The 23,193-nt window shown below is 33.9% G+C and overlaps 1 protein-coding gene across 4 annotated transcripts; it reads left to right on the plus strand.

Annotated features, from left to right (window-relative positions):
- The first annotated feature begins 6,186 nt into the window (after window positions 1-6,186).
- LOC143249112 (uncharacterized) lies at window positions 6,187-22,019 on the plus strand. Of its 4 annotated transcripts, XM_076498438.1 has the most exons (3): window positions 6,188-6,580; window positions 8,298-8,382; window positions 8,825-9,682. In XM_076498438.1, the coding sequence occupies exons 1-2, from the start codon at window positions 6,330-6,332 to the stop codon at window positions 8,350-8,352; spliced, it is 306 nt and encodes a 101-aa protein (XP_076354553.1). In that variant the 5' UTR covers window positions 6,188-6,329; the 3' UTR covers window positions 8,353-8,382; window positions 8,825-9,682. The 4 variants fall into 4 exon arrangements, with proteins under 4 accessions (XP_076354551.1, XP_076354553.1, XP_076354552.1 ...); XM_076498436.1 differs by lacking the exon at window positions 8,298-8,382 and having other exon boundaries at window positions 6,187-6,580; XM_076498437.1 differs by lacking the exon at window positions 8,825-9,682 and having other exon boundaries at window positions 8,298-8,421.
- The last annotated feature ends 1,174 nt before the right edge of the window (window positions 22,020-23,193 follow it).

Consider the following 23,193-nt stretch of genomic DNA (forward strand, 5'->3'; position numbering starts at 1 on the left):
TATGCAGAAGCGGTTTGAGCCATCCATCTTCTTCCAGATTACCACTGGTGAACAATAGACTGAATTCGAAGACTCAATGATTCTGGTTTCTGATGTTGCCACGACGTTTTCCTTGATCAGGCATCTCTTCACACAGGGCATGGCTTCAACTTGACTGAATCTCTAATTGTAGTCTCGATCTTGTGTTGCACAATGTTTGTTTTGCCTGATCTACCTGTGAAGACATCTACATACTGGCACAGTAGATCTTGTAGTTCTTTCTTTTTTCTGTCAATCATTTCTTCATTCATGTGGTCTTAGTTATAGAAGGTCTTCATTTTCTATGAGGAAGTCACCAACTAATGGTTCTGTGTTTATGACTGCCACACTTGCAGTAGCAATCTGTGCCTCTCAAAGTACTTCTTAAACAGGTTGGCGTGGTAGACTTTGGTCTCCCATCTACTTTTACCTTATAATCCATCCTGTTGGCTGATTTACTCTTTTCAAAATGTCCTTTTTACCACAGGGTGAGTTTTTTGTTATTTGTGAGTAGCAGAACTAAGACCTTCTGTCCAGTCTTGAAACATTCATCCTTGACCTTCTTGTCGCAAGCAACTTGATAGATCTCCCCAAGTCAGTTTATGGTAAGTGTTCCTCACTTCTGTCTCCTCTTTTCCTGTCCACAGTATTTTGAACATCTGCATTGGACCTCATAATGTTCATCCATACATTAACTTAACGGGTGAAAATTCTGTACTCACTTGTGGGACTTTTCTATAAACAAATAATACTGGCTGCAGGTACTTGTCCCTGTCACGTAATATTTCGTAAAACATCCCCAGCATGCTCTTTAAGATTCAGTTGAATTTCTCATAAAGTCCATTGCATCTGAGGTTATATGGAGTGATAAAAAGCTGCTTGGTGCTGCTACTTCTGCACACTTCTTGCATCAGTTCTGAAATAAACTAAGTCCCTCTGTCACAACAAGATTTCTTTTGGAAAGCTTACTCTGTAGTACACTCCAAGAAAGTCTTCTGCAACTCTCTTCATCTCTATCTTGGACAATGCTTTGGCTTCTGGAGAAGGTGTCATATAGTCGAATACAGTCAACATGTACTAGTTGCCTTGTCAGATGCAGGTGCTAGTTGTCTTATCAAGTCCACAGTTATTCTGATGAATGAATTGTCTATGAGAAGCATCTCATCCTGTGACACAATGGTTACCTTCCCTTAGATATTGTCCTTTGGCAGATTTACCTCTGCAGATCTGTTTACATCGATACCACTAGATAAATATAGAAAACCTCAACAAATATTTAGCAAAATTTACCAAACGTATTTAAAAAAGATATTATATTTCTAGTATTTAAAGTGGGACAAACAGCCTTTTCAAATGTGCCACATTGAGCTACTATAGTGTTGACAGCCTTTAACAAATGCTACAGTTCATTGTCTTACTGCAACGATGTTCGACAACAGTCAGTCTACAATTAGTCTGAACTAGCACACACAATTATATATTACACCACTGATAGCATTTCTCATACATGTATTCTACTACTACTGAAATCTGTATTCATTACAAATGAAAGTTTGACTTCACGTAAGTCAACGCTAGTGAATTAATTAAAATAAAGTTTAGTGACTAGAGTGATCATTCCCAACTCATCTAAAATGTGAATCAGCTTCACTGTGACTAGTAAGCTGTTCAGCCATCTTTGAGACGCTCGCCCCAAAATAACAATAATACGACACCAAGCTGGACAAACTTTGAACTCTTTAAGTGGTTGTGGCCAATTTCCCACTTTCAAAATGTTAATATGATTAGGGCACACGCATCCCCTGCCACCTATGAACATACGAACACATTCCAATGTTCATTTTCAATCTGTGTTCCTTACTTATTGGAATATCATTTGAGGTTCTTAGCAGTAGTCTAAAATGTATACTTAACTCCATCAGTTATCAATAGTTAAAAGATTATGCAGGCTTAATTATGCGGTGAGAAATCCATTTCGCCTACTGAAAGTAATTTCAAATCTGTTTCTACTGCCAGTAGTTAGATGCAAGATCTAACATGTTAGATTATAGATAGAGGGCTGCCACTTCAGTGAGGAAATAAAAATGCATGAACTTGTGGTAAAATTAAGAATAAAAAACACAAAAATCAGACGTTTTTAGGTACAATGATAGGTGAAATCTTTATTATTGGTTTTAGCCCACTATTTTCGGTAACATAACTCTGCTAATGGTAATGGAAATTCCGAAATTATATTATAAAATTAGTGCAAATGTCACTGAGAATAAATATTTTACCTTTTACTGTGCAAAAGAAAAAAGTTGACAGATAAGCACAATGTGTTCACATGTTTAACCTGCACAAACTTATTTTTCTCATTTCTTTCTTCTTGAAAAACCACCGTGATGAGAGAGCACTGTTTGACGGTTGTTTTGTACCATCTAATCTATTTTGTGTTCGCTATTCGCTTAATGCTATAGAAAAGCCTGTTCAGCAATCAGCCTGTTATTGAAACACATGGTACTAATGTTTATAAAGTGATGAGTTACATACTTACTATTATACATGTATTTTAATATTGATGTTTGTTTAATTTAAATTTATACTAGATTGTTCGAAAAATAATGGTGAATTTTAAATTTTAATTGTAATAAGAAATTTAAAAAAAATCAAAAGCAACTTTATTAGTAAAAATAGAAAACTGATTAATTTAACAACTTTTACCAATGAGAAACAAGATTATTTTTGCCGTCATGATAAAACTCAGAAGTCCTAGAACTAAAAAATTCATTAAAGCCATTTTCTGCTGCTGCTTAAACAAATGTGGGAAATAAGGAGGAAAAGGCAAAGTTTCATAGCCCAGATCGCTTTCTGTTGTTGTGAAGGATCCACTTTTCATCACAGATGAAAATTCGATCAAGAAATGGGTCATTTCTGTGACCCATTTGTCGGAAAAGGTGATAATCAGTTGGAGATAATGAGTTGAGTATGGTGGATGCTCCAAAATTTCATAGTTAAATTTTCTTCATTTTGAAATGGTTATTTGTGAGATATAGGGTCTGGCATTATCTTGCAGCAGAATCGACCCATGGCTGTTCCACCAATATGATTGTTTGGTGGTTAATTTTCAATGCATTTTATCAATTTGTTGACAGTAGGATAGTCTTGTAATTGTTTAATGAGTAATGAATAATTCCTTCTGCAGACCACCATATTGTCACCATAACCTTTTTTGGGTGCAAAGGCGGTTTCGGCGCATGTCTTGGAAATTCATCTGCATCTAACTATTGTTCTGATCTCTTCGGGTTGTCGTACAGGTTCCACTTCTCGTCACAGGTAACGATTTGCTTCATGAATGACTCCCTCGTGTTCCTAACCAGTTTCTGCCCTTCCGTCAATTTGTGCGGTAACCATTTGTTCAATTTTTTAAGTTTTCTAATTGCAGCCAAGTGACGAGAAACAGTTGCACTGGAAACTTCTAAGTTTGCTGCAAGTGCCCGAACTCTCGTTTGTGGGTTAGCTTTCACAAGAGCTCTTAATCTTTTTTCATTCACAACACATTGAGGCCTTCTATTTCTCAGGGCTCATTATCGAGGTTCATATCAGAACAAAATTTCTGGAACCAGCGCCGGATAGTCCGTTGACTCCAAACGCCAAATTAATGTTTTTAACAGTCTCGGCTGCATATTTTCCCAATTTTGAATTCATATAAAAAGGTAGTCTCAATTTTTTTGAAGACCTCACCTTATATAGGGTTTCAAAGAAGATCAAAAACGATTATTATAGAACTTGGCATGACAGACAAATGAAAAGGACAGCGTTCTCGTCAATACTGAATAGCATACAGTCAAAGTACTGTATCCAACTTGTCCCAATTCCAGTCACTCTTCAACTAAGTGAAAGTCAGCCATTTTATATGAAACGACCTAATAGAAATAGGTTAGTGATAGAAATTGAGCAGACAGAATTACTACAGAATATTTGGAGATCGTTAACTCGATTACATAGCATTAATCATATTTTCGTATAATAAATCGTTGAAAACGTTTATGTAATTGTGTAACAAACTAAATATTGAATTCTAAATGGAGGAAAATGATGTGATTTCTGCCAATTGAAAACTTTTGGACTTAATGTTAAGATAATAAAAATATGTTCATTTCATTTCAACGAAGTAGGTATTTTAACCTCTAGTTAAGCAAGTTATATTGGCAGCTGCTCCACAGGTTTTATACTACTCCAGAAGTTGAAATTAAGAATGACTGAGATCAGATAAAAACATCTAACTAGAGTATCGTCTTGATAAGATAATAAATAGTAAATTGATCAACCGCTTATATTATCTAATCCAGTGACCCTTAACTTTTATTTTTGTGTGATTACAAATTTACTACTTAATCACTCACTTACATACTTACAAATTTTTAAAAGAAAATAAGTATGTGTGTTTTTCGTATGGCAAAGCCACAAAGGGCTATCTGCTCAGCCCACCGAGGGGAATCGAACGCCTGATTTTAGCGTCGTAAATCGGAAGACATACCGCTGTACTAGCGGAGGGTGAAAGAAAAATAAGCGAAAATAGCAATCCTATGATCAGTTTTATTCAAAATCATTAATACAGTATTTTGATGTTGCTGTTTTTCCTTCTTTAAGTTTTAGTGTTTGTGTGTTTGACAAAGGTAACATTTTAACAGTTTATAAGATATTTTTATGTTGTTGTTGTTTTATTGTTTGGAATTTTACACAAAGCTACTCGAGGGCTGTCTGTGCTAGCCATCCCTAATTTAGCAGTGTAAGACTAGAGGGAAGGCAGTTAGTCATCACCACCCACCGCCAACTCTTGGGCTACTCTTTTACCAACGGATTGACCGTCACATTATACACCCCCACGGCTGGGAGGGCGAGCATGTTTAGCGCGACGCGGGCGCGAACCCGCGACCCTCGGATTACGAGTCGCACGCCTTACGCGCTAGGCCATGCCGGGCCAGAGTAAAGCAGCACTGGGCTATCTGTTTTTCCCACCTCGAGGTACTGAATCACGAATTTTAGCGTCATAAATCGGTAGACTATGACTGTCCTGTTGGGAAACTTTTAGAAATTGTGTCGAATTTTTATTTCCTAATTGGAATATCTCTTATAGTCTGTGTAGTACTTATATTCAAATTAAGGGACAGGTGTGTGTGTGTGTGTGTTTGTGTAAGAATATAAAGAACATGTAGGTAAAGTTATCTTGATAATTAAGTTAATAATGCTACATTGTTGTACGTTTTTTGTTTAAGATGTTAAGTTTTTAAATTTATAGTGTTTCCAAAGTCTTGGGATAATTAACTGAAATTTATTTTAATTGATGAAGTAGGAATTAGATAGAGTAAGATGTCTGAATATCTGGAAAGAAAAGAGAAAATGTGATATTTCAAAGTTGTTGGCTATATAATTGCTTTTACTATAGTCTATAAGCTCAAAACAAGGGACGGTAAATTTGTGAGAAATTTATAGAAACAAACTAAAAACTTGTCCGAACGTGTGATTATTACAACTAACGAAAATAAAGATTTCTCGTGTAAAAGAGGGCTCTTCTAATTAACGTTTCGGTTAAATATAATAATAATGTAACTTTTATCTACTGCAATCATGCATTTTGTAGCACTGACTTAAAAATGCATTAGTCTTGCAGTTAGGTGTAACTTAGTGATGATAAATAAGTAGAAATTTTTATGATACGAAAGACACAAATTTACTTGAATGTGAACACCTTCCATTTTGCAGAATATTCTAGTTTTAACTTCCATCACTAGTGGCCAAGTTAATTTTGTGTTTGCCTATTTTAAAAGAATTCCTTGAATGCTTATTATTTGTCGTATGTCTTATAGTCTTTTCTTTACGAATTTATTTTTAATATCTGTTTTTTTTTCTGTATTATTTAAACGTTAATAGGTAAATTTCAAGCTATTCGATATTTTATGTTTTAACAACGTAACTCATACTTCTGCGTGTATGATTTTATTTAGATACTACAGATCTCGTGTTTGGGTTTCGTACAGTAACACGACTATAAATGTCTGAACTTTAATAGGCTTTTTAGGATTAGCGGTAATTTGCCCCTTCCGAAGAGGTTTTTGACACAGTTTAAAATTTGTTCGGTAGGTGGCACTACATGTTTGACTATAGACTCTTTGCATGTGACATCACTGATACGTGTTTCAATGCTGACGCCATATTGGTAGGCAACATCAGCATGCAGCGCAGTCGACCGTTTGTATGGACGTATACATTGTGAACTGTGACCGCGTGGTGTAAATGTTGTCATTAGTCATATCAGATCGATCTTCAATATGAATGGACCTATATTTTTATCTGATTATGCAAAAGGCTCGAGTCATAATCATCGGGACCGTTATATTGATAAAATCAGTGCCATCAAAATCAATCCATATCTGATATTGCCTGAAAATTTCACCAGTTTCATTGCTGCCCATCCAAAACCTGACATTTATCATTACTTCATTAACACCACATCATCACACACTGGAGAGAGACTGAAGTCCTACAAGAGTCTGGAAGCCTACAACTTTTTTATAGCTGGGTGGGTGCATGTAGTGTTGCAAGTCTGATATTTGCAGAATTACCCACTTTCACTTGAATTGCCTTAGATTAAAAGATTCTCAAGAGAAAGTGGTTATGTACAGACTGCAGAAAAATGTGTATAAAACCTAAACCAAAAAGCCAGTAATTTGAAATGTTTTGTGTTTCCTGTTATGTTAATTACCATTGTACGGTATTTTAGTTTACTGCATAGACTGCTCTTGTTAAATATTTAAATATTAAGTGATAAATGTGGAAATTGTAATCTTTTCTGACCTGGTTGGGTATGACGATTTTACTTTTGTGAGCATAAATAAATACATATATTGCAATATTTATTTTTATTTATGTATACAGGTTTACAGTTTTCCTTTTCACTTAAAAAAATAAAAGTCAAATACCTCCAAACATTTACTTGGCACAAACATAACTAGTGAAAGTACAACATATTACTGGGACATAAAACATAATTTACTAATCTTTTGGGATAACAGAAGGACACATATTCACCAAAGCACAGGAAACATGCACAATTTTATCAAGATTATTTATGTTGTCAACATCAACACCATGCACAGCAGTAATTGGAATAATTGATTCAAACTTTGTGTATTTTAGTCTGGTAACACCTATGACACATTCTAACATGCTATTTGTCTGTTTTTTTCAATATCTACAGCATACAGTTGCTTTTTACCTTTTGTAAATGCTGTAATTTCCAATTTAGCACCATAGTAGCCAAATGTATCTTTTAGATCAAACCCTCTGTGAGCCAATATTGTGTCACCTGGATGGATGTTGTTAAGAAACCCAGAATCTTCTGTTATGAATTTGTCACTTGTTCTGCCTCCATAGCCTTTGGATATAAAAATTATTACTCTTTGTGGTGAAATACCAATCAAATATTTTGCTGTTTTTGCTGTATTATGTGACTTGTAATTGGAATATGTATGAGCTCTTGCTTTAAAATCAGAGGGTCTCTCAATACAAATTTCAAAACAATTAATGATACATGCACACTTTGGAAATGTTCTCTGGAAACAGGTGGGGATAGTTTTATGAAGAAGATCACGATCTGGCCAGAAAATGGTTGCTGGAACTAAACGAGCATACATCACATCAATAACTGTCTGAAACAATCTAGATATTGTTGAAGAATGCACACCGTACAGAAAACCTAAGTATTGCATATTCATGTTGAATCTCAATCTTAACAGTGTTATCAGTATTTGTTGAAACACACTCAGAGATTCCATTGGCCTTAATACAATATTCAGGATATTATACAAACACAACAGAGTTGCATATGAGTTCAGACCCATGAGAACATTTACCTTTTTTGTCATATTTTTCTAAAGATTTTTGATCAAAGGAAATACTGACAGGTTTTTCACAGAGAACAGTATTTTCAGTTCTCAATTGCTTCCACACAGTACTCAGCAGAAGCAGACATGGACAGCAGAGACTGGTCAGTTTCACTCTGGGACACCACTGAAACAAAATGAAAACTACTTGTGATTGATTTATATATATTCATGTTTATTAAATTATTATCAGAAACATAAAGTTACAAAGGACATGCTTATATGAAAAAATACTCAAAAATCAAACACATCATAGGTTACTGAAATAAACATTTATTACGGTTTTAACAGAAGTTTAACAATTAAAAACCCTCTTTGCTTTTTGGAGGCTGATCTTCTGTTGAATGTTTCTAGAGTGACTTTTGACTTCTGTGGAGAAGACACATATTGGAACTGTGAAGGAACATAGCCTGGAGAAAGGGGGTCATCACTTTTACTTGTAATACAAAAATAAACATATTACATAATTTTGTGACAATTAGCTGTTTTCATATATATATAAGTTGACAAATACACAAGTACCAGTATATAATAATATATGTAAATAACTTGCAGCCTGAATTTTTTTATTTAAATAAAAGTGAATCATTAACTGTTATTGATTAAACAAGAAGACTAATCCAAGAGACATGAGTAACCGAGTTGTTTATGTACCGTTCTTTTAAATGAAAAGTAAATTTTATACAATACACAGTCGTGATGCATGTTAAGCTAAAAAATAATACAGGGATAGAATTTTATAATCGTTTTTTTTGTGACCTGTCATGAACTATTTTGTTTATGACTGTTTATGCACAACTATAGAATGATTGTATTTTGTTTCTGGTTTCAGAGCCCTCCTATATTTGTAATCTAAACTATATACTTATTATCTCCTGCAGAAATAGTGGTTACTTACTCAGAATGAAATGGTCGCTGCAGACACGACTCGCGCTGGTGGGCTGCTAACCTTCTCGATTTACTGCAGCGATCCATCGAGATCTAAGCTCAGGATCTGTTGGAAAACGGTGAAAGCTCTTTCCTGGATCTCGGTCTCGTCTGTTCTGACAGCCAACAGCTACGCATGTAGTCACCATGGTCAAAATAATTCAGAACTGTCATGAGAAACGAATTGCTGGCCAGCTAATTGACGCGGACTGATGGAACTTCTAGCCTACCATCATGGCGGCATAAGTTTATATCACGTGATTGCGTGACGTAACTGCAACTCGTCTATTGTATTTGTTTAGTACATGTGTTATCCTGTACGTTTATGGAACGCAAAAAAAAAACGACTACAACCTAATTCAGATCTTGTAAAAAATTAATAGTAATAAACTAGACCATTAACTTTGGTGATTAATGGGTAACCAGCAATGATATAGCGCTAAATTTAGAAGTGAAGGGTCAGCTGCTCCATAGGGGTAGAGGACGGTACGTGAGATCTTGGCGACCCATCACTTCTACATTTAGCGCTATATCATTGCTGGTTACCCATTAATCACCACAGTTAATGGTCTAGTTTATTACTATTAATTTGATAATTACCAAACTAGTTAGTTACACATTATGGCTGACACATTTCCTATATAATTAGAAATATAAGAAATCATTGTTTGAGGTGTATTAATGTAAGACAGCAGTGGATGCAAGGTTATGGAACTTTGAGCTAAATATAAAGTGCCCCATATTAGAAGCCCATCGATTCACATTTAAATACATTTAAGGCCTAACTGAAATAAAGTTACTTTGGATTTGTACTATTTCGTGTGACAGCACTTTTCCATACATCATTAATTTTTGACTATACGTTATCTGTCAGTCCTCATAAATCCAGTTGAAAGTCCGTTATATAATGATATAACTTTATAAATATAATACAAGTATCCAACTGCGGCCAGTACTGTTTACTTTTACATCCATCACATTAAGTAGTTGGCAAGTTAAAAGGGTATATGGAACATTGTTATTATAAAGTAGGAATAACTTTCAGTGTACACAACTACTGTCAACATGTAAAAAAAAACTTGTTCTTTAGAATTATAATCTTTGTTACATCCAAAATATTCATTGTATTCTTATGCACAAATTCATTTTCCTTGCCGGAGAGAACAAATGTTTCCTCCACTGTTAGGGGTTTCCAAACGAGGACAAAGAGTGCACAGTATATAACTACGATTTAGTAATATATGTTATAGTAAAGCGTATAACATACATCATCATGTGTGTCAGTTATACTCTGCTATAGTAATACGTGTAACACACATCATCATGTGTGTCAGTTATACTCTGCTATAGTAATACGTGTAACACACATCATCATGTGTGTCAGTTATACTCTGCTATAGTAATACGTGTAACACACATCATCATGTGTGTCAGTTATACTCTGCTATAGTAATACGTGTAACACACATCATCGCGTGTGTCAGTTATACTCTGTTATAGTAATACGTGTAACATACATCATCGTGTGTGTTGGTTATACTTCGCTATAGTAATGCGTGTAACATACATCATTGCGTGTACTGACTATACTATGTTCCGTCATAATCTCATATAATCAGTAATAACTTTTGATTAAAAATAAGTTGACTATATAGATCAGAACTCAAATTTAGATAGTTGTTTGTGTTATTATTTTGTAACTTAATAAACGTTCACTTCAGTTTGTAATATGGAAAATAACTGTTACTAACTCATCACAGTTTGAACAATAACATATATCCCATGAACTGTAATGGGTGCCACTCTTTGACATTAGACAGTAATGATGGCTTAACTTTTATTTATAAAGAGATGTGATAAGAAGAATTGGAGAAAAAAACACGATTTGCTACTCATTATATCAAATATAATTACTTTTTATTTAAATTTATTATTTTTACAATTTTTTAAAATATTTAATTTAGGTGTAAGCTCAACCAAGATACTCTTTAGTGTGTCTTGTGGGAAAAGAAACAACTTGCAAGACACACTGTCATTAACAGTTTAGTGATTTTCCTCTTTCCGTAGTTCGGACTGCGATAACCCAAACTATCAAATACTTTCAGTGGATATGTTTTACTGGACTCTTAGTTCACATACCAAATTTAGAGATAATTCATTAAGAAATATAAATATCCAGTTTTTATTTTCTTCTCGTTTTTTCTTTGCATCAAAAACACGGAAAGTTTATTTGATAGAAAATCATAAATTTATTATTTTTATGATTAAATATGGTTCGTTGACAGATTCTTACAACTTACAATTAGGAGTCTATTTTGGTATAAATATAAACCACACTTACAAAGTTATTCAACAAAATCCTCACTGGTGGCTTAAAATGATAACACTTTCACTACCATGGACATATATAACCCCCTATAGAAGATTGAAATGTTCATATGCATGTGCTTTCCAGAGGCCTGCTGTCTACATATAAGAAGATTGCCATGGGAACATATATATAATTTTCTAGATGAGTATTTTAGGTACATATATATCCTTTTCTATAAGACTGCGTTAGGACATTACATATCCCCCTCTACACGGCTGCTATAGGTACATAATGCCACACCTCTAGAGGACTGCCAGGAGCACACATATCCCCCTTCATAGGACAGTCGTATACGTACGTATGTCCTTCGCCACAAGACCTCCATGGCATTTCAAAGTTACATAGAACGAATAAAAACTTTAAACGTTTCAGGTAAGCAGTGAAAGATTAAAACGTACGTTTTTTGTTTGTTTTTACTGAATACAACTGTGATAACAAATATTATAACGAATTTTTGTAGGTATATTTGACTTGTTTTGAATATATTATTTTGGAACAAATGCTGTCCGTTTATTGTTGAAATTTATCGCTAACAAGTAACAGGCACCAATTGTAAAGAATTCAGCCCCTATAAAACCTGACAATTAGTCTCTCAAACAAGTCAGAAATTTACTGTTTAAAAGTTGTATATGAACTGAATGTAATCCGTGATACAAATGCCAGACTGTTTCAGAAAGTTCAGTATAATTTGGTATATGAAGATGTGAAAGTTATATAGGAAAAGAGTTGATTACTTCTCAAGATAGTTTTCTGTACGAATTTCTTTTTCCTTTTTTGATTATTTACTTAATTCCACTTTAGTTTCCTATACTATAGTTGTCCACAACTTTCTGGCATCGCAAATCTTTTTTAAATAAATACTTCTTTGTTTTGTGTTTGCCCAGCTCGATTTGTATATCGTCATGATTGGTTACAGTAAATCATTCTTATCAAAGGTTTAATGTTTTTTCTTATTTTATAAATGAATATTGTTTGTGTGTTGAAAAGTTGTCTTGGAAAGTGAAGTACATTTGTGCTGAGGTTTTGGTCTTTTGGATGTGCTTCCTACTAAAGCAAAACAGAGCTTTTCCTCTTCATTTACGATTAATTATACTATTCCTTATATACCCATTATATTCTGTAATGTATTTCGTAACTGGCTATACATAATGTTTTTTGATTCTTGGATAGCTGTTTGGTATAAGACTTTAATGCCACCTGAAGAAATTTTATGTACTTTGTCTTGTCTATTATATATCTAATATAAAGCATTAATGCTGTAGAAATCTTTCTTGTGTACTGTGTATTGTCTCTTGGGCTGCTGGTCAGCATAGCTCAGTAATGATATCTGTAGAAATTTTATGTAATGTATATTGTCTACTGGATAGCTGGTCATTATTAGGCATTAATTTCATCCATAGAAATCGTATGTGCTGCGTTTTGTCTCTTGGAAAATAGATTAATATAACACATATATATAAGGAATTTTATGTACAGTCTTTTATATCTGATTAATTTAAGACGGTGATGTCATACTTATATATATATATTTTTTTTAACTTTGCGCAAAGCTACATGAGGGATATCTGCTCTAGCTGTCCCTAATTCAGCAATGTAAGACTAGAGGAAAGGCAACTAGTCATCGCCACCCACCGCCAATGTTTGGGCTACTCTTTTTACCAAAGTATAGTGGGATTGGATGCTACCTATAATGGCTGAAAGGGCAAGCAAGTTTGGTGTGATGGTAATTCGAACCCACGACCCTCAGAGTACAAGGAGAGTGCCCTAACCATCTGGCCATGCCGGAACGTTATCCTTAGAAAATAAAGCATAATATGTCTTGTTTCTTAGATAGCTGGTTAGTATGAAGCACTGATGTCTCCTATACAAATCTTATGTACTGTGTATTGTCTCTTCGATAGTTGGTTAATAATAGACATTGGTGTCGTCTATAGAAACTTATGTACCATGTCTTGTTTAATATAAGGTACTAATATCACCTGTACAGATCTTATGTGCTATGTATTGTTTCTTGTATAGTATAAGACACCTTCATCTGTAAAAACACAATGTACCGTGTCTTACCTCTTTGACAGCTGGTTAGCATAAAACGCTACTTTCATCTGTAGAAATGTAATGTACTGTGTCTTATCTCTTTGACACTGGTTAGTATAAAACATTACTTTCATCTTTAGAAATTTAATATACTATGTCTTATCTCTTTGATAGCATTGACTGTATTGGGCTTCAGAGGAGTTGAGTAGTTTGATATCTTATTACAAATAATAAGCCGAAATTATTTTTTTTTTTTTTTACTAATAAGCAAAAAGAAAGAGCATAATTTGTTCAAACCCAAGAACATTATTTTTTGGAATAAATGTTATTGAAAAGGCTTCAGACGTTCTTAGAATGCGAATTTGATGTTCCGAGAAGAAGAAATGTAAACATAGAATGGAGAATATTTACTATATTATGAGGACTAAGATACAGATACTGGTGGCCATGGTATAAGCTAAATAATTTAAAAGAACGTGAGCGTTACTTTACTTCTCACGTCAGCGGTAAGTTCATCGACTAACACCATAATCCGGAGTTCGATTCCTTATGGTCGACATAGCACAAGTTTTTTACTTTGTAGCTTTATAATAAACAAAACTTAATTTTACTTAAAGTTATAACTGCTCTTTAGTAATTACGTTATCACGTTTCGTTTTGCATCATAAGTTTGAGAACCTCCTGCTTGAGGTAAATTAAATGACTGTTAGAATAAAATACAAAGGGCGTTTATCATCATGATGTTAGCAGTGACAGCATTCTTGAAGATATAAAACATATATTGAAGGAAAGTTGTTTTTCAACTTCAACAATTTATGCCGTGTTATACAATTTCAGTCACTGACCTCCATAATCAAAACTTTTTATAGTGTTTGCTTGTGGTAAAATGAAGAAAGCACTGCGTGATTTTATCATCTTAGGTAGAGATATAAGCGACAAACAGGAGTTGTAATAGCACTTAGTAATTATCATCACTTTAATCTTCCTAAATAAACAAAGGAAGGGGGTTATTGAAGAGATCACCGTTATTTTAACATTTCTAAACAATTAGTGAAATGGGGAACATTGAACTGATGATCACCTTCCTAAATCTTCCTAAACAGCCAGAGATGGTCATTCTAAAAAATCAGTGAGACAGTTAAGAAATGATTATCTTTCTAACCGTCTTAAAGTGGAATATTGAAGATGCTCAACATTCTAACCTTTCTGTATGACCACTGAAGAAGAGGGATACAATTGAATAATGATCGTCATTCTGAACTTTTCTAACAACAACCAGTGAAACGGGATGAAGATATAGTTAATGATGACCTTTTCTTGTGTTGCGCAGATAGCCTAGCTGCTTTGTGCCATGAAACACTAAACACTGAACCTTTTCTTGTGTTAGAAGTAAAAGCAATAAGATAAACCATTTTTCAAATATTGTTTACAGTTATAAACCCGTCCTTATTTTGCGTTAGAAGTTTTTCTAACATTCCTGACATCTAGAAATAAGTGGATCTTTAAAATGTCTATCCTCATTTTAACTCTCTCTGTTTTGAGTTAAAAGAGCAGCGAATTCATATGCGTCATTCTAAGCTTTTCTTTATACCCACTCAGAAATAATATACATTTACATCCAGCCATCATAGACATGTTTTAGGTCAATGTTATACTCTGCAGAGTATTCTATAATATAACACTTATAATGCTAAAATCGGATTTAAATACCCGCGATAGTCATAGCACGTAAGTCTATAAGTCTAGCTCTTCGCTTATCAACAAACTATAGTTTTTACAAGCTCTCGTCCCCAGTGGCACAGCAGTATATCTGCAGACATGGAGTGATATAAACCTGATCTCGATACCCGTGGAAAGCAGAGCAGATAACCCATTGTAAAGCTTTGTGATTAACTACAAACAAACAAAATAAAGCTCTTGCGAGGTTAAATTCTATTTTACTACACTTTTACTGTTATAAATATTTATCGAAATCGAACACTTGTGGCGAAAAGGATTATATGTTTATGTTACTTTTTCTGTTTGATTTTGCTATTGCCACATGTAACAAATAAATACAAACATGTGAAATCTGGTTTTTCTAAAGCTTAGAAACTACCAGTGATATGTACACTTTAGTGAATTCTCTCTTTCTTACAACCAGGGGGCAGCACTTGTATCAACTGTTACTAGATGATCGAGGCTTTTTCACATAAATAATATTGACTTTTACTAATATTTAATTACAATATGAAGTACCTGTCCCATGACGGACGTTAATGTAAATTCCTGTTGATCAATTAAATATCTGAGGACGTGAACATTTGCTTCCTTTATAGGTGATTGCTAAAAAAAACGCCTGTAAAAAACTACAAAAAATGTGAAACCGCAACGTTGCATGTATTTCTGCATGAATTTAATAAACTTTCTTACCAGATTTTGTAAAGATTCATTAACAGGGGGCGAAGTAGTGGTAAAACAACGCCCATAAACACCGCAAAATGCAAAACTGAAAATGTGTGTGTGAATGTGTATGTATCCTGCCCCCCGCTAGTACAGCGGTATGTCTCTGGATTTACAACGCTAAAATCAGGCGTTCGATTCCCCTCGGTGAGCTGAGCAGATAGCCCGCTGTGGCTTTGTTATAAGAAAAACGAACAAACGAATGTATGTATCCCCAGCGTGAACCAAATAAGTCAGCATACCAATTTTGGTGAAGATCCATCCACACCCCGCGAAGTAGTTACAATGACGTACAACAGACAGTAATATTATATGTACATAGTTACTATACTGTGATTATTTTTTATTCTATAATTAATCTTTGACACACATTGATATGTGTGTGTGTTTCTTTTAGCAAAGCCACATCGGGCTTTGCTGACCGCACCGAGGAGAATCGAACCGCTGATTTTAACGTTATAAATCCGTAGACTTACCGCTGTACTAGCGGGGGGCCTCACATTGATATGAGATACTATCAAAGGCTCTAACCTTGGTACAAACTTTACAAGTAGGCCAAGGTATTTATTCTTTGATTGCTATTCGTTATTTATTTAATTGTGATTTTGAAATAATTAAGAATTCGAAACTATGCACGCCAATAGTTTGAAAAACTGCTCGGACCCTTGTGTTTACTCGCTTGTGATACGCAAAAAATTGATTAATAAATAAATAAATACAGTAAAACCTGCCTAAAGCGAAGTCGCACGGGACTTAGTAAAATTTCCGGCTTAAGCAGGTTTTCTGACTTAGACAGTGAACATGCATTTTCTTAATTATATATAATTTTTGAGCGGAACATTATAGTTGCTTGATTCAAGGGAAATAAGACGTTTGTGAATAAAGCTGTTATACTTTTTATGCTATATTTATTAGAATAAGAACGAAAACAGGCATTCAAAATATCCATAAGTATACAAAATCTTAATCAAACTTGTTTGAAGAAAGTGTCCAATTTCAACTTTTCGTTTTTTTTAATGGGCTTTCTTATGCGGTTAAAAGAAAACGCCGATTCTAAGGCCTTTTTATGAAGTTTATTTTCTCCTTTCAAGTTTGCATACAATTTGATAGTGTAAATATAACTTAACAATTGCGATGAAGTAGAAATTTTTGTTTCCTTAATATCTTTTCCATTTTGTTCATCTTCTGAATCTCTCGCACTATTAGCATTGTGCGATTCTCTTATATATTTTAAATCAATTTCATCAGTTTATGCGACAACATTCTTGTCAACGTTCACAAAACTTTCCGCATCCGTGCCCAGCATGGGCAGGTGGGTTAAGGCGTTCGCCTCGTAATCTGCCTGCCCTTTCAGCTAGGGGCGTTATAATTTTACAGTCAATCCCACTATTCGTTGGTAAAAGAGTAGCCCAAAAGTTGGCGGTGGGTGGTGATGACTAGCTGCCTTCCCTGTAGTCTTACACTGCTAAATTAGAGACGGCTAACGCTAGCGCAGATAATCCTTGAGTAGCTTTGCGTGAAATTCAAACCAAACTTTCCGCATTCACAGAACCATCTGCATCAATCTTCTCAGAGTTTGGATTTCACTAGAATCGTCATAACGAACAACTTCTCTACAGTCTCCGCTATTATCAAGAACAAAGCTGCAGTTTCGAAAGCACGTTATTATACGCATTCATCTTTTACACATTTTATTGATTGACTTAAAAATGCAATTGCATCTAACACGTCAATTTTCATGGTCATTTCAGATACTCTCTTACAATCGTCCATGTTTTTAATAATATGCTGAAGCATCAATTTTCTGTATTTCAATTTTATACATTGTATAATTCCATTATCTAGTGGTTGTAGAACTGATGTTGTACATGGAGGTAAAAAGTCTAAACAAACATTTGAAAGTTGAATTTTTGGGTGACAAGTTGCATTATCTAGGAAAAGTAGAATATTTCTATTATCTTATTCCATTCTTTTGTTTAATTTGTTCAAAAAATTCCTCGAATATATTATTCGCTTCCCGTTCCATAGGAAGTTGATTCTTCCTTAAATTTTTGAAACTGTGCAGATTTTCACTTTTACTTATTAACCATAGTTTCTCTAGTTTTCCATCAGCAAATGTGACATAAAGTACAGTCAATCGTTCCTTTGAATAGCGACCTCTGGAATAACGACAGCATGAAAAAAGAACAGAATATATTTAACCAATACTTACTGTAACAGAATGTCTGAGAATTTATTAATATTAAAAGAAATTATTAATTAAATAAGAAATTAATAATTAATCAAAAACATTTTTTCCGCCTTACTCAGATTCTAATCCTACTTGTTGATGGTAGAGGTAGGTGAAAGATAGTTTTTCGTCCGCGTTACGCAGGTTTCGCCATATAGAGGGCCTTTTATAAGAGAAATCTTAAGATAATGCTAAAAATTTTTGATATTTCCGGCTTTTACAGGTTTCCGTCTTAGACAAGTTTTACTGTATTTTGTTTTACTTAAAAATTAATTACTGAGGATATTTGCATAAAAAAAATCGCGGATTTTTGTGAAGAATCTGTATTGTAGCTACGTTATTCTTGTTTTTTATAGGTCAAAACTATGCATCAAGCTGGCTACGAACCCTGAATGTTGGCTATGTAGGTCCGTAAATTTACTTCTGACCAATATTAAGTAACTGATATGAACAAAACCCAACTTTATTTACTTACTAGTACATCAATGTCATAAATTTAGCTGAACATTGTCATGAATGTAGAACGTTAAAGTTTGTTTGGTTTCCTTGATAAATTATTCTTTTGATGTTAAATGTTATAAGTAGACAAAATGACTTTAAAACGTCTGGCAACATGTCGGTTTTTATAAAGTACTGATTGTCCAATACTAGTGAATGACGTCTTTTCCGGGTTTGAGAATAATCCGATATAGAATTGACAAATTGTTATTTGCTTTATTTTATTAAATTCGACGCTCTCTATGCCACTACGAACCATTTTCTTCGCCTTCATTCTATGAAAACCTTTTATGTCTCTTTAATGTTATAATTATTACCGAATTATTTCAAGTCTGGATCTCTTTATTATATTATTATGAATGGGAAAAGAAATCTGAACTCAAAATATTAATTTCCAAGAATCAGCAAATCATTAAAGGATTTGAATGATGTATTAAGAACAATTTAAAATCTATTGACTTTGGAATTAATCTCCTCTTGATTTTAAAATTAACTATCTCGGTTTAATAAAGGCAATTATCTGTGACGGTACCGATGTGTCATTCTCTTAGATTATCGAGTCTAAGAGACAAAATGATGAACAGTTTTACTGACTTATGGTAATTGTGCTTTTGCCAATTTATCTTATGTTTCTGTTATGTTATGTCTTTCTGCTGCTAGTTCACCTATCGCTCTTATGACAGTTTTAAACTCGTGGTACAGAGTTTTAAATGTTAGTGGCATGCCATTCAGAACCTTCTTTTTACAGTGTACCAGTGAAGAAATTTGTACGTCTAGGTGGGATCATACGTATTCAGTGAGTCACTTACTGACTGTGTGAAGCACCTTGAGACAACAATTACCCATCAGGCGATTAATGCTATTAACGGCTCTGTTTCATTAAAATGACGGAAGAAACCTTTGACACTTAATTTTCAGGTCCTCTCAGAACTTTTCCGAAGGAAACAGATATTAATCACTACAACGATATGTCAACATTGTGTTATAAATAAGTTTTCTCCCAGTTCATTCCGGTAATGGATACGTTATTTCCTTTGCTATTCGGATGCTTTGCTCCATTCCATGTCACGTACTTTAAATAATGCACATTTCTAATGAGTATACTTAAATGGACAGCAATTTCCTGTTATAACACAAGTGTAGAGGACGATGTTTCGAAAGCCTTCGGTCTTTTCGTCTTCGTTGGGTTTCCTTTTTTTTACTTGGAATACATTCTTAACTACTTTATAGACCCTGAAACTCTCATACAAAAGAAAGATGACTTATTTTCTGCAAACCAAAAGATATATAGCTATATCACATTGAAATGTTTCTTAATAATTAATAAGGGGCCCGGCATGGCCAAGCGCGTTAAGGCGTGCGACTCGTAATCCGAGGATCGCGGGTTCGCATCCCCGTCGCGCCAAACATGCTCGCCCTTTCAGCCGTGGGGGCGTTATAATGTTACGGTCAATTCCACAATTCGTTGTTAAAAGAGTAGCCCAAGAGTTGGCGGTGGGTGGTGATGACTAGCTGCCTTCCCTCTAGTCTTACACTGCTAAATTAGGGACAAACAATTCAAAAACAAACAAATAATAATTAATAAAATATATTGTGTATTCAGTTTTTATTTTTAGTGTTCTTCTGCAATGCATTATAGTAGATACGTTATATATATTTTTTCTTACTCATCGTTTTATATTGATTGAGTGAAATAAATAAAAATTCTTATGTTGAAGTGATTTGCAAAGCTCATTTTAGCATCATTTTAGTTGCAAACCACTAATTCATAGTAAATAAAATGCTGACTTAAATAAAATTGACAGTGGATTTAATGCTATAAAATGTTCACATATAGAAAACGAAAGTTTAAACGTGGGTTAGCACTAAAGATAAAACGTGGGTTAGTAATGAAACACTTTATTTAGAAAAAGATTCTGTAATCGGAAAATGGAACCTATCAAAATTTGTCTTGCTTTTAGTCGGATTGCTTTACTCAAAAACCGAGTCTTGTTATTGAATCTCATTATGTATATTTCATTTTTATGTAGTAACTGAATTTCATCTTTATAAAGTAATTTTTAAACATACGTTTGCTAAAAATTGTAACATAAGTGGGCTAATTTCAACCTGTAATTAAATCTTTAATTTCATTTAGCAGTCTGGAAAAACACTTTTCGATACCTGTAGAAAGGTGCAAGGAAACATATTCTAAGCTGGCATAGCATGGTTCTAATTAATCATGCTTGTCATAAGCATTATTATCATACCTATTATATCTTTTAATACAGGTTCTTTATTCAGTTCCTTTGTTTGTTTTTCGGTTGTTGTTTTTTCTAGAAGGAACAGCATTTCAAACACATTATTTCTCTCTTATTGTTGATGATGCGTTTTTCTCGATACAGAGCTCATCAAATCTGCTGGATACACACTCAAGTGATTGGAACACTTTTTATGTAAGCTGTTTCTACAAAAACAGTTGTCACAGTTGTTTTGATACTTTCAAGAATAACTCAGTTTAACTCTTTTAAAATGTCAATGGAACAGTGTTTAAAAGTTGTAATATATTTGTTTTTATCTCCTGACACTCAATTTTAACTAGAATAATCAGTAACTCCAACACAGAATTTACTGCTTGGAGTTGATCAAATTAATTATTAGCTACAAAACCTTATTGTGAGAAGTTAACAGATATATAGTCAATCTTGTGAGTTTGTCTGAAAAGAAAAAACAACAACATTGTAAATGTTCAAAGCTATAAGTAATGTATTTATACCTTGTAATAAAATTAAATTAGGAAATGTTTCGAGTTAAAGGAAAACAAATATTCCTAATTTGAGGCAATATAGAAATATACGTATGTTAAATTATTTAATGTATAAATATGCAGCACCAAATAAAGGAAGCTTACAAAATAAAACAGATGAAACTAAGTTATTTTTATTACATTAAGAAATAATTTTTTTGCTGAAGGTACTATGTTTTGAAAATAAAAAAAAACTTAATGTTTTCGTGTCATGAATAAAAACCCTATAACTCGAGCGCTTTCAACAGGCGGCCCTTTCTTCACTAGGAGCAAATTGGGATTGATGGTGTAATGTAGTGAGTGATATACGAAGGTAGTTTAGTGACATCACGAAGGTCATCCGGTTTTACTGAGAACTGATTATTTGGCTAGTTTTGTCCTATCCTCAAGACTGTAAATATTATGTGTGTATATCATACTGACAACTGTTTATCACTTAACTACTATATCCTATCCTCATTACTATAATTTTTTCATGTCGTGCCATAACGGAAAACAGTTTAACAAATGGCTTATGAAAGAGGCATTAGAAGTTTAAGGTCATGTTGTTAACGTCGCGTTTTTAATACTTGTTTATTTTAAATCTTTTTATGTCCATTTTCTTGCACGTAAAACACAAAGTGAATGTTGTTGAGAACTTTATTGAATTAGAAAACATACACATACACCTACACGTTTATGTATGATTCATAAGAATAACAAAAATTATATTTTGTAATACAATGAAATAGTTTTCCGAAATTTAATATTTTTATTTTGCTTACTTTTAGGTGAGACATCAGCGAATGTCCAAATTCTGAAAGGAGAATAATCTAATAGTAGATGTTTCAGAAAAAATCTGAAATAAAAACAGAACACTTCGTGTCGAAGTGGATTGTGGTTTAAATGTAGGGATAAACGCTTTTGTGGAAATGAAATAAATGGAGCTATGAATTAAAAATTATTTGCTGGCTTCTTTTTTCTAAAAAGAAACATTTTTATGGTGGTAAAGGTAATGTATGGTTCTTCAAAGGAGCTTTTGACGTTAAGAGCAACATGTCTCAAATTTTCATTCATTCAATAAATGCAGACAGCCCAGCTGCACGAGCGCATTGTCTTATTAAACCTCTACAAGAAAGATATGAAATTTTAAAAATCAATGGACACAATGTCCGCGAAATCATGCGTTTAGATTGTTAGTCATTATTAAGAGATGCTTCTTTGTGTATTAAAATGTTGATAAGACATGAAAACATAAATGGTAGTAAACATTTTACTAGTGGCCATACTTATTCATTAGAAACATTAACAGAATTAGTTTAAAATGACGACAAACCCCTATCACCCAGCAAAAAAATGGGATTGACTCCTCCTCTTTCTCCTCGAAAATTCTATGATATGATTAATAACGCCACCTATATACAACAAAAAGAACCAGAGCGAAGTGTTATTGATAGGACTGCTATTATCGAACAAAACGATAAGTTGACTAATGTTCCTATTCAAAGACTATCCAAACCCCCTCCACTTCCTCCTCGCATACTTAAGCCACTGCGTTCTCCCAATGCGGTTTATACCCTGCCGGGAAAACCAATTCCAACGGATAAAACAAAAAATCTGAAACTACCACATTGGGAAGTCCTGATGTAGCATTACGCGGCACATCTGGAGGACTCTTTACATCAAGATGAATATGAGGCAACTGTGTACATCGACACCTTTGTTAAAAAGGACACTCAGAGCACAGAATCTGAACCTAGTGGAACGAGAAGTTCGGTGTCAACGAAATTCTCCAGAACCACTACAGATAATTCTAATTTGAAGAGCCAGACTACGTTGGCTCAGTCTTTCGACTTGGAACAGGTTCTAAGTCGTTTTGAACAACTGGAGAGCGAATTTCATGATTCTAAGGAGAAACATTCAGATACAATTTCTCATCTTGGTATTTCTAATGATCCCAATATGGTATTCATTACTAAAACTA

This window comes from Tachypleus tridentatus, chromosome 4 (genome assembly GCF_004210375.1).
Source record: "Tachypleus tridentatus isolate NWPU-2018 chromosome 4, ASM421037v1, whole genome shotgun sequence".
In the NCBI taxonomy this organism is placed as follows: Eukaryota; Metazoa; Arthropoda; class Merostomata; order Xiphosura; family Limulidae; genus Tachypleus; species Tachypleus tridentatus.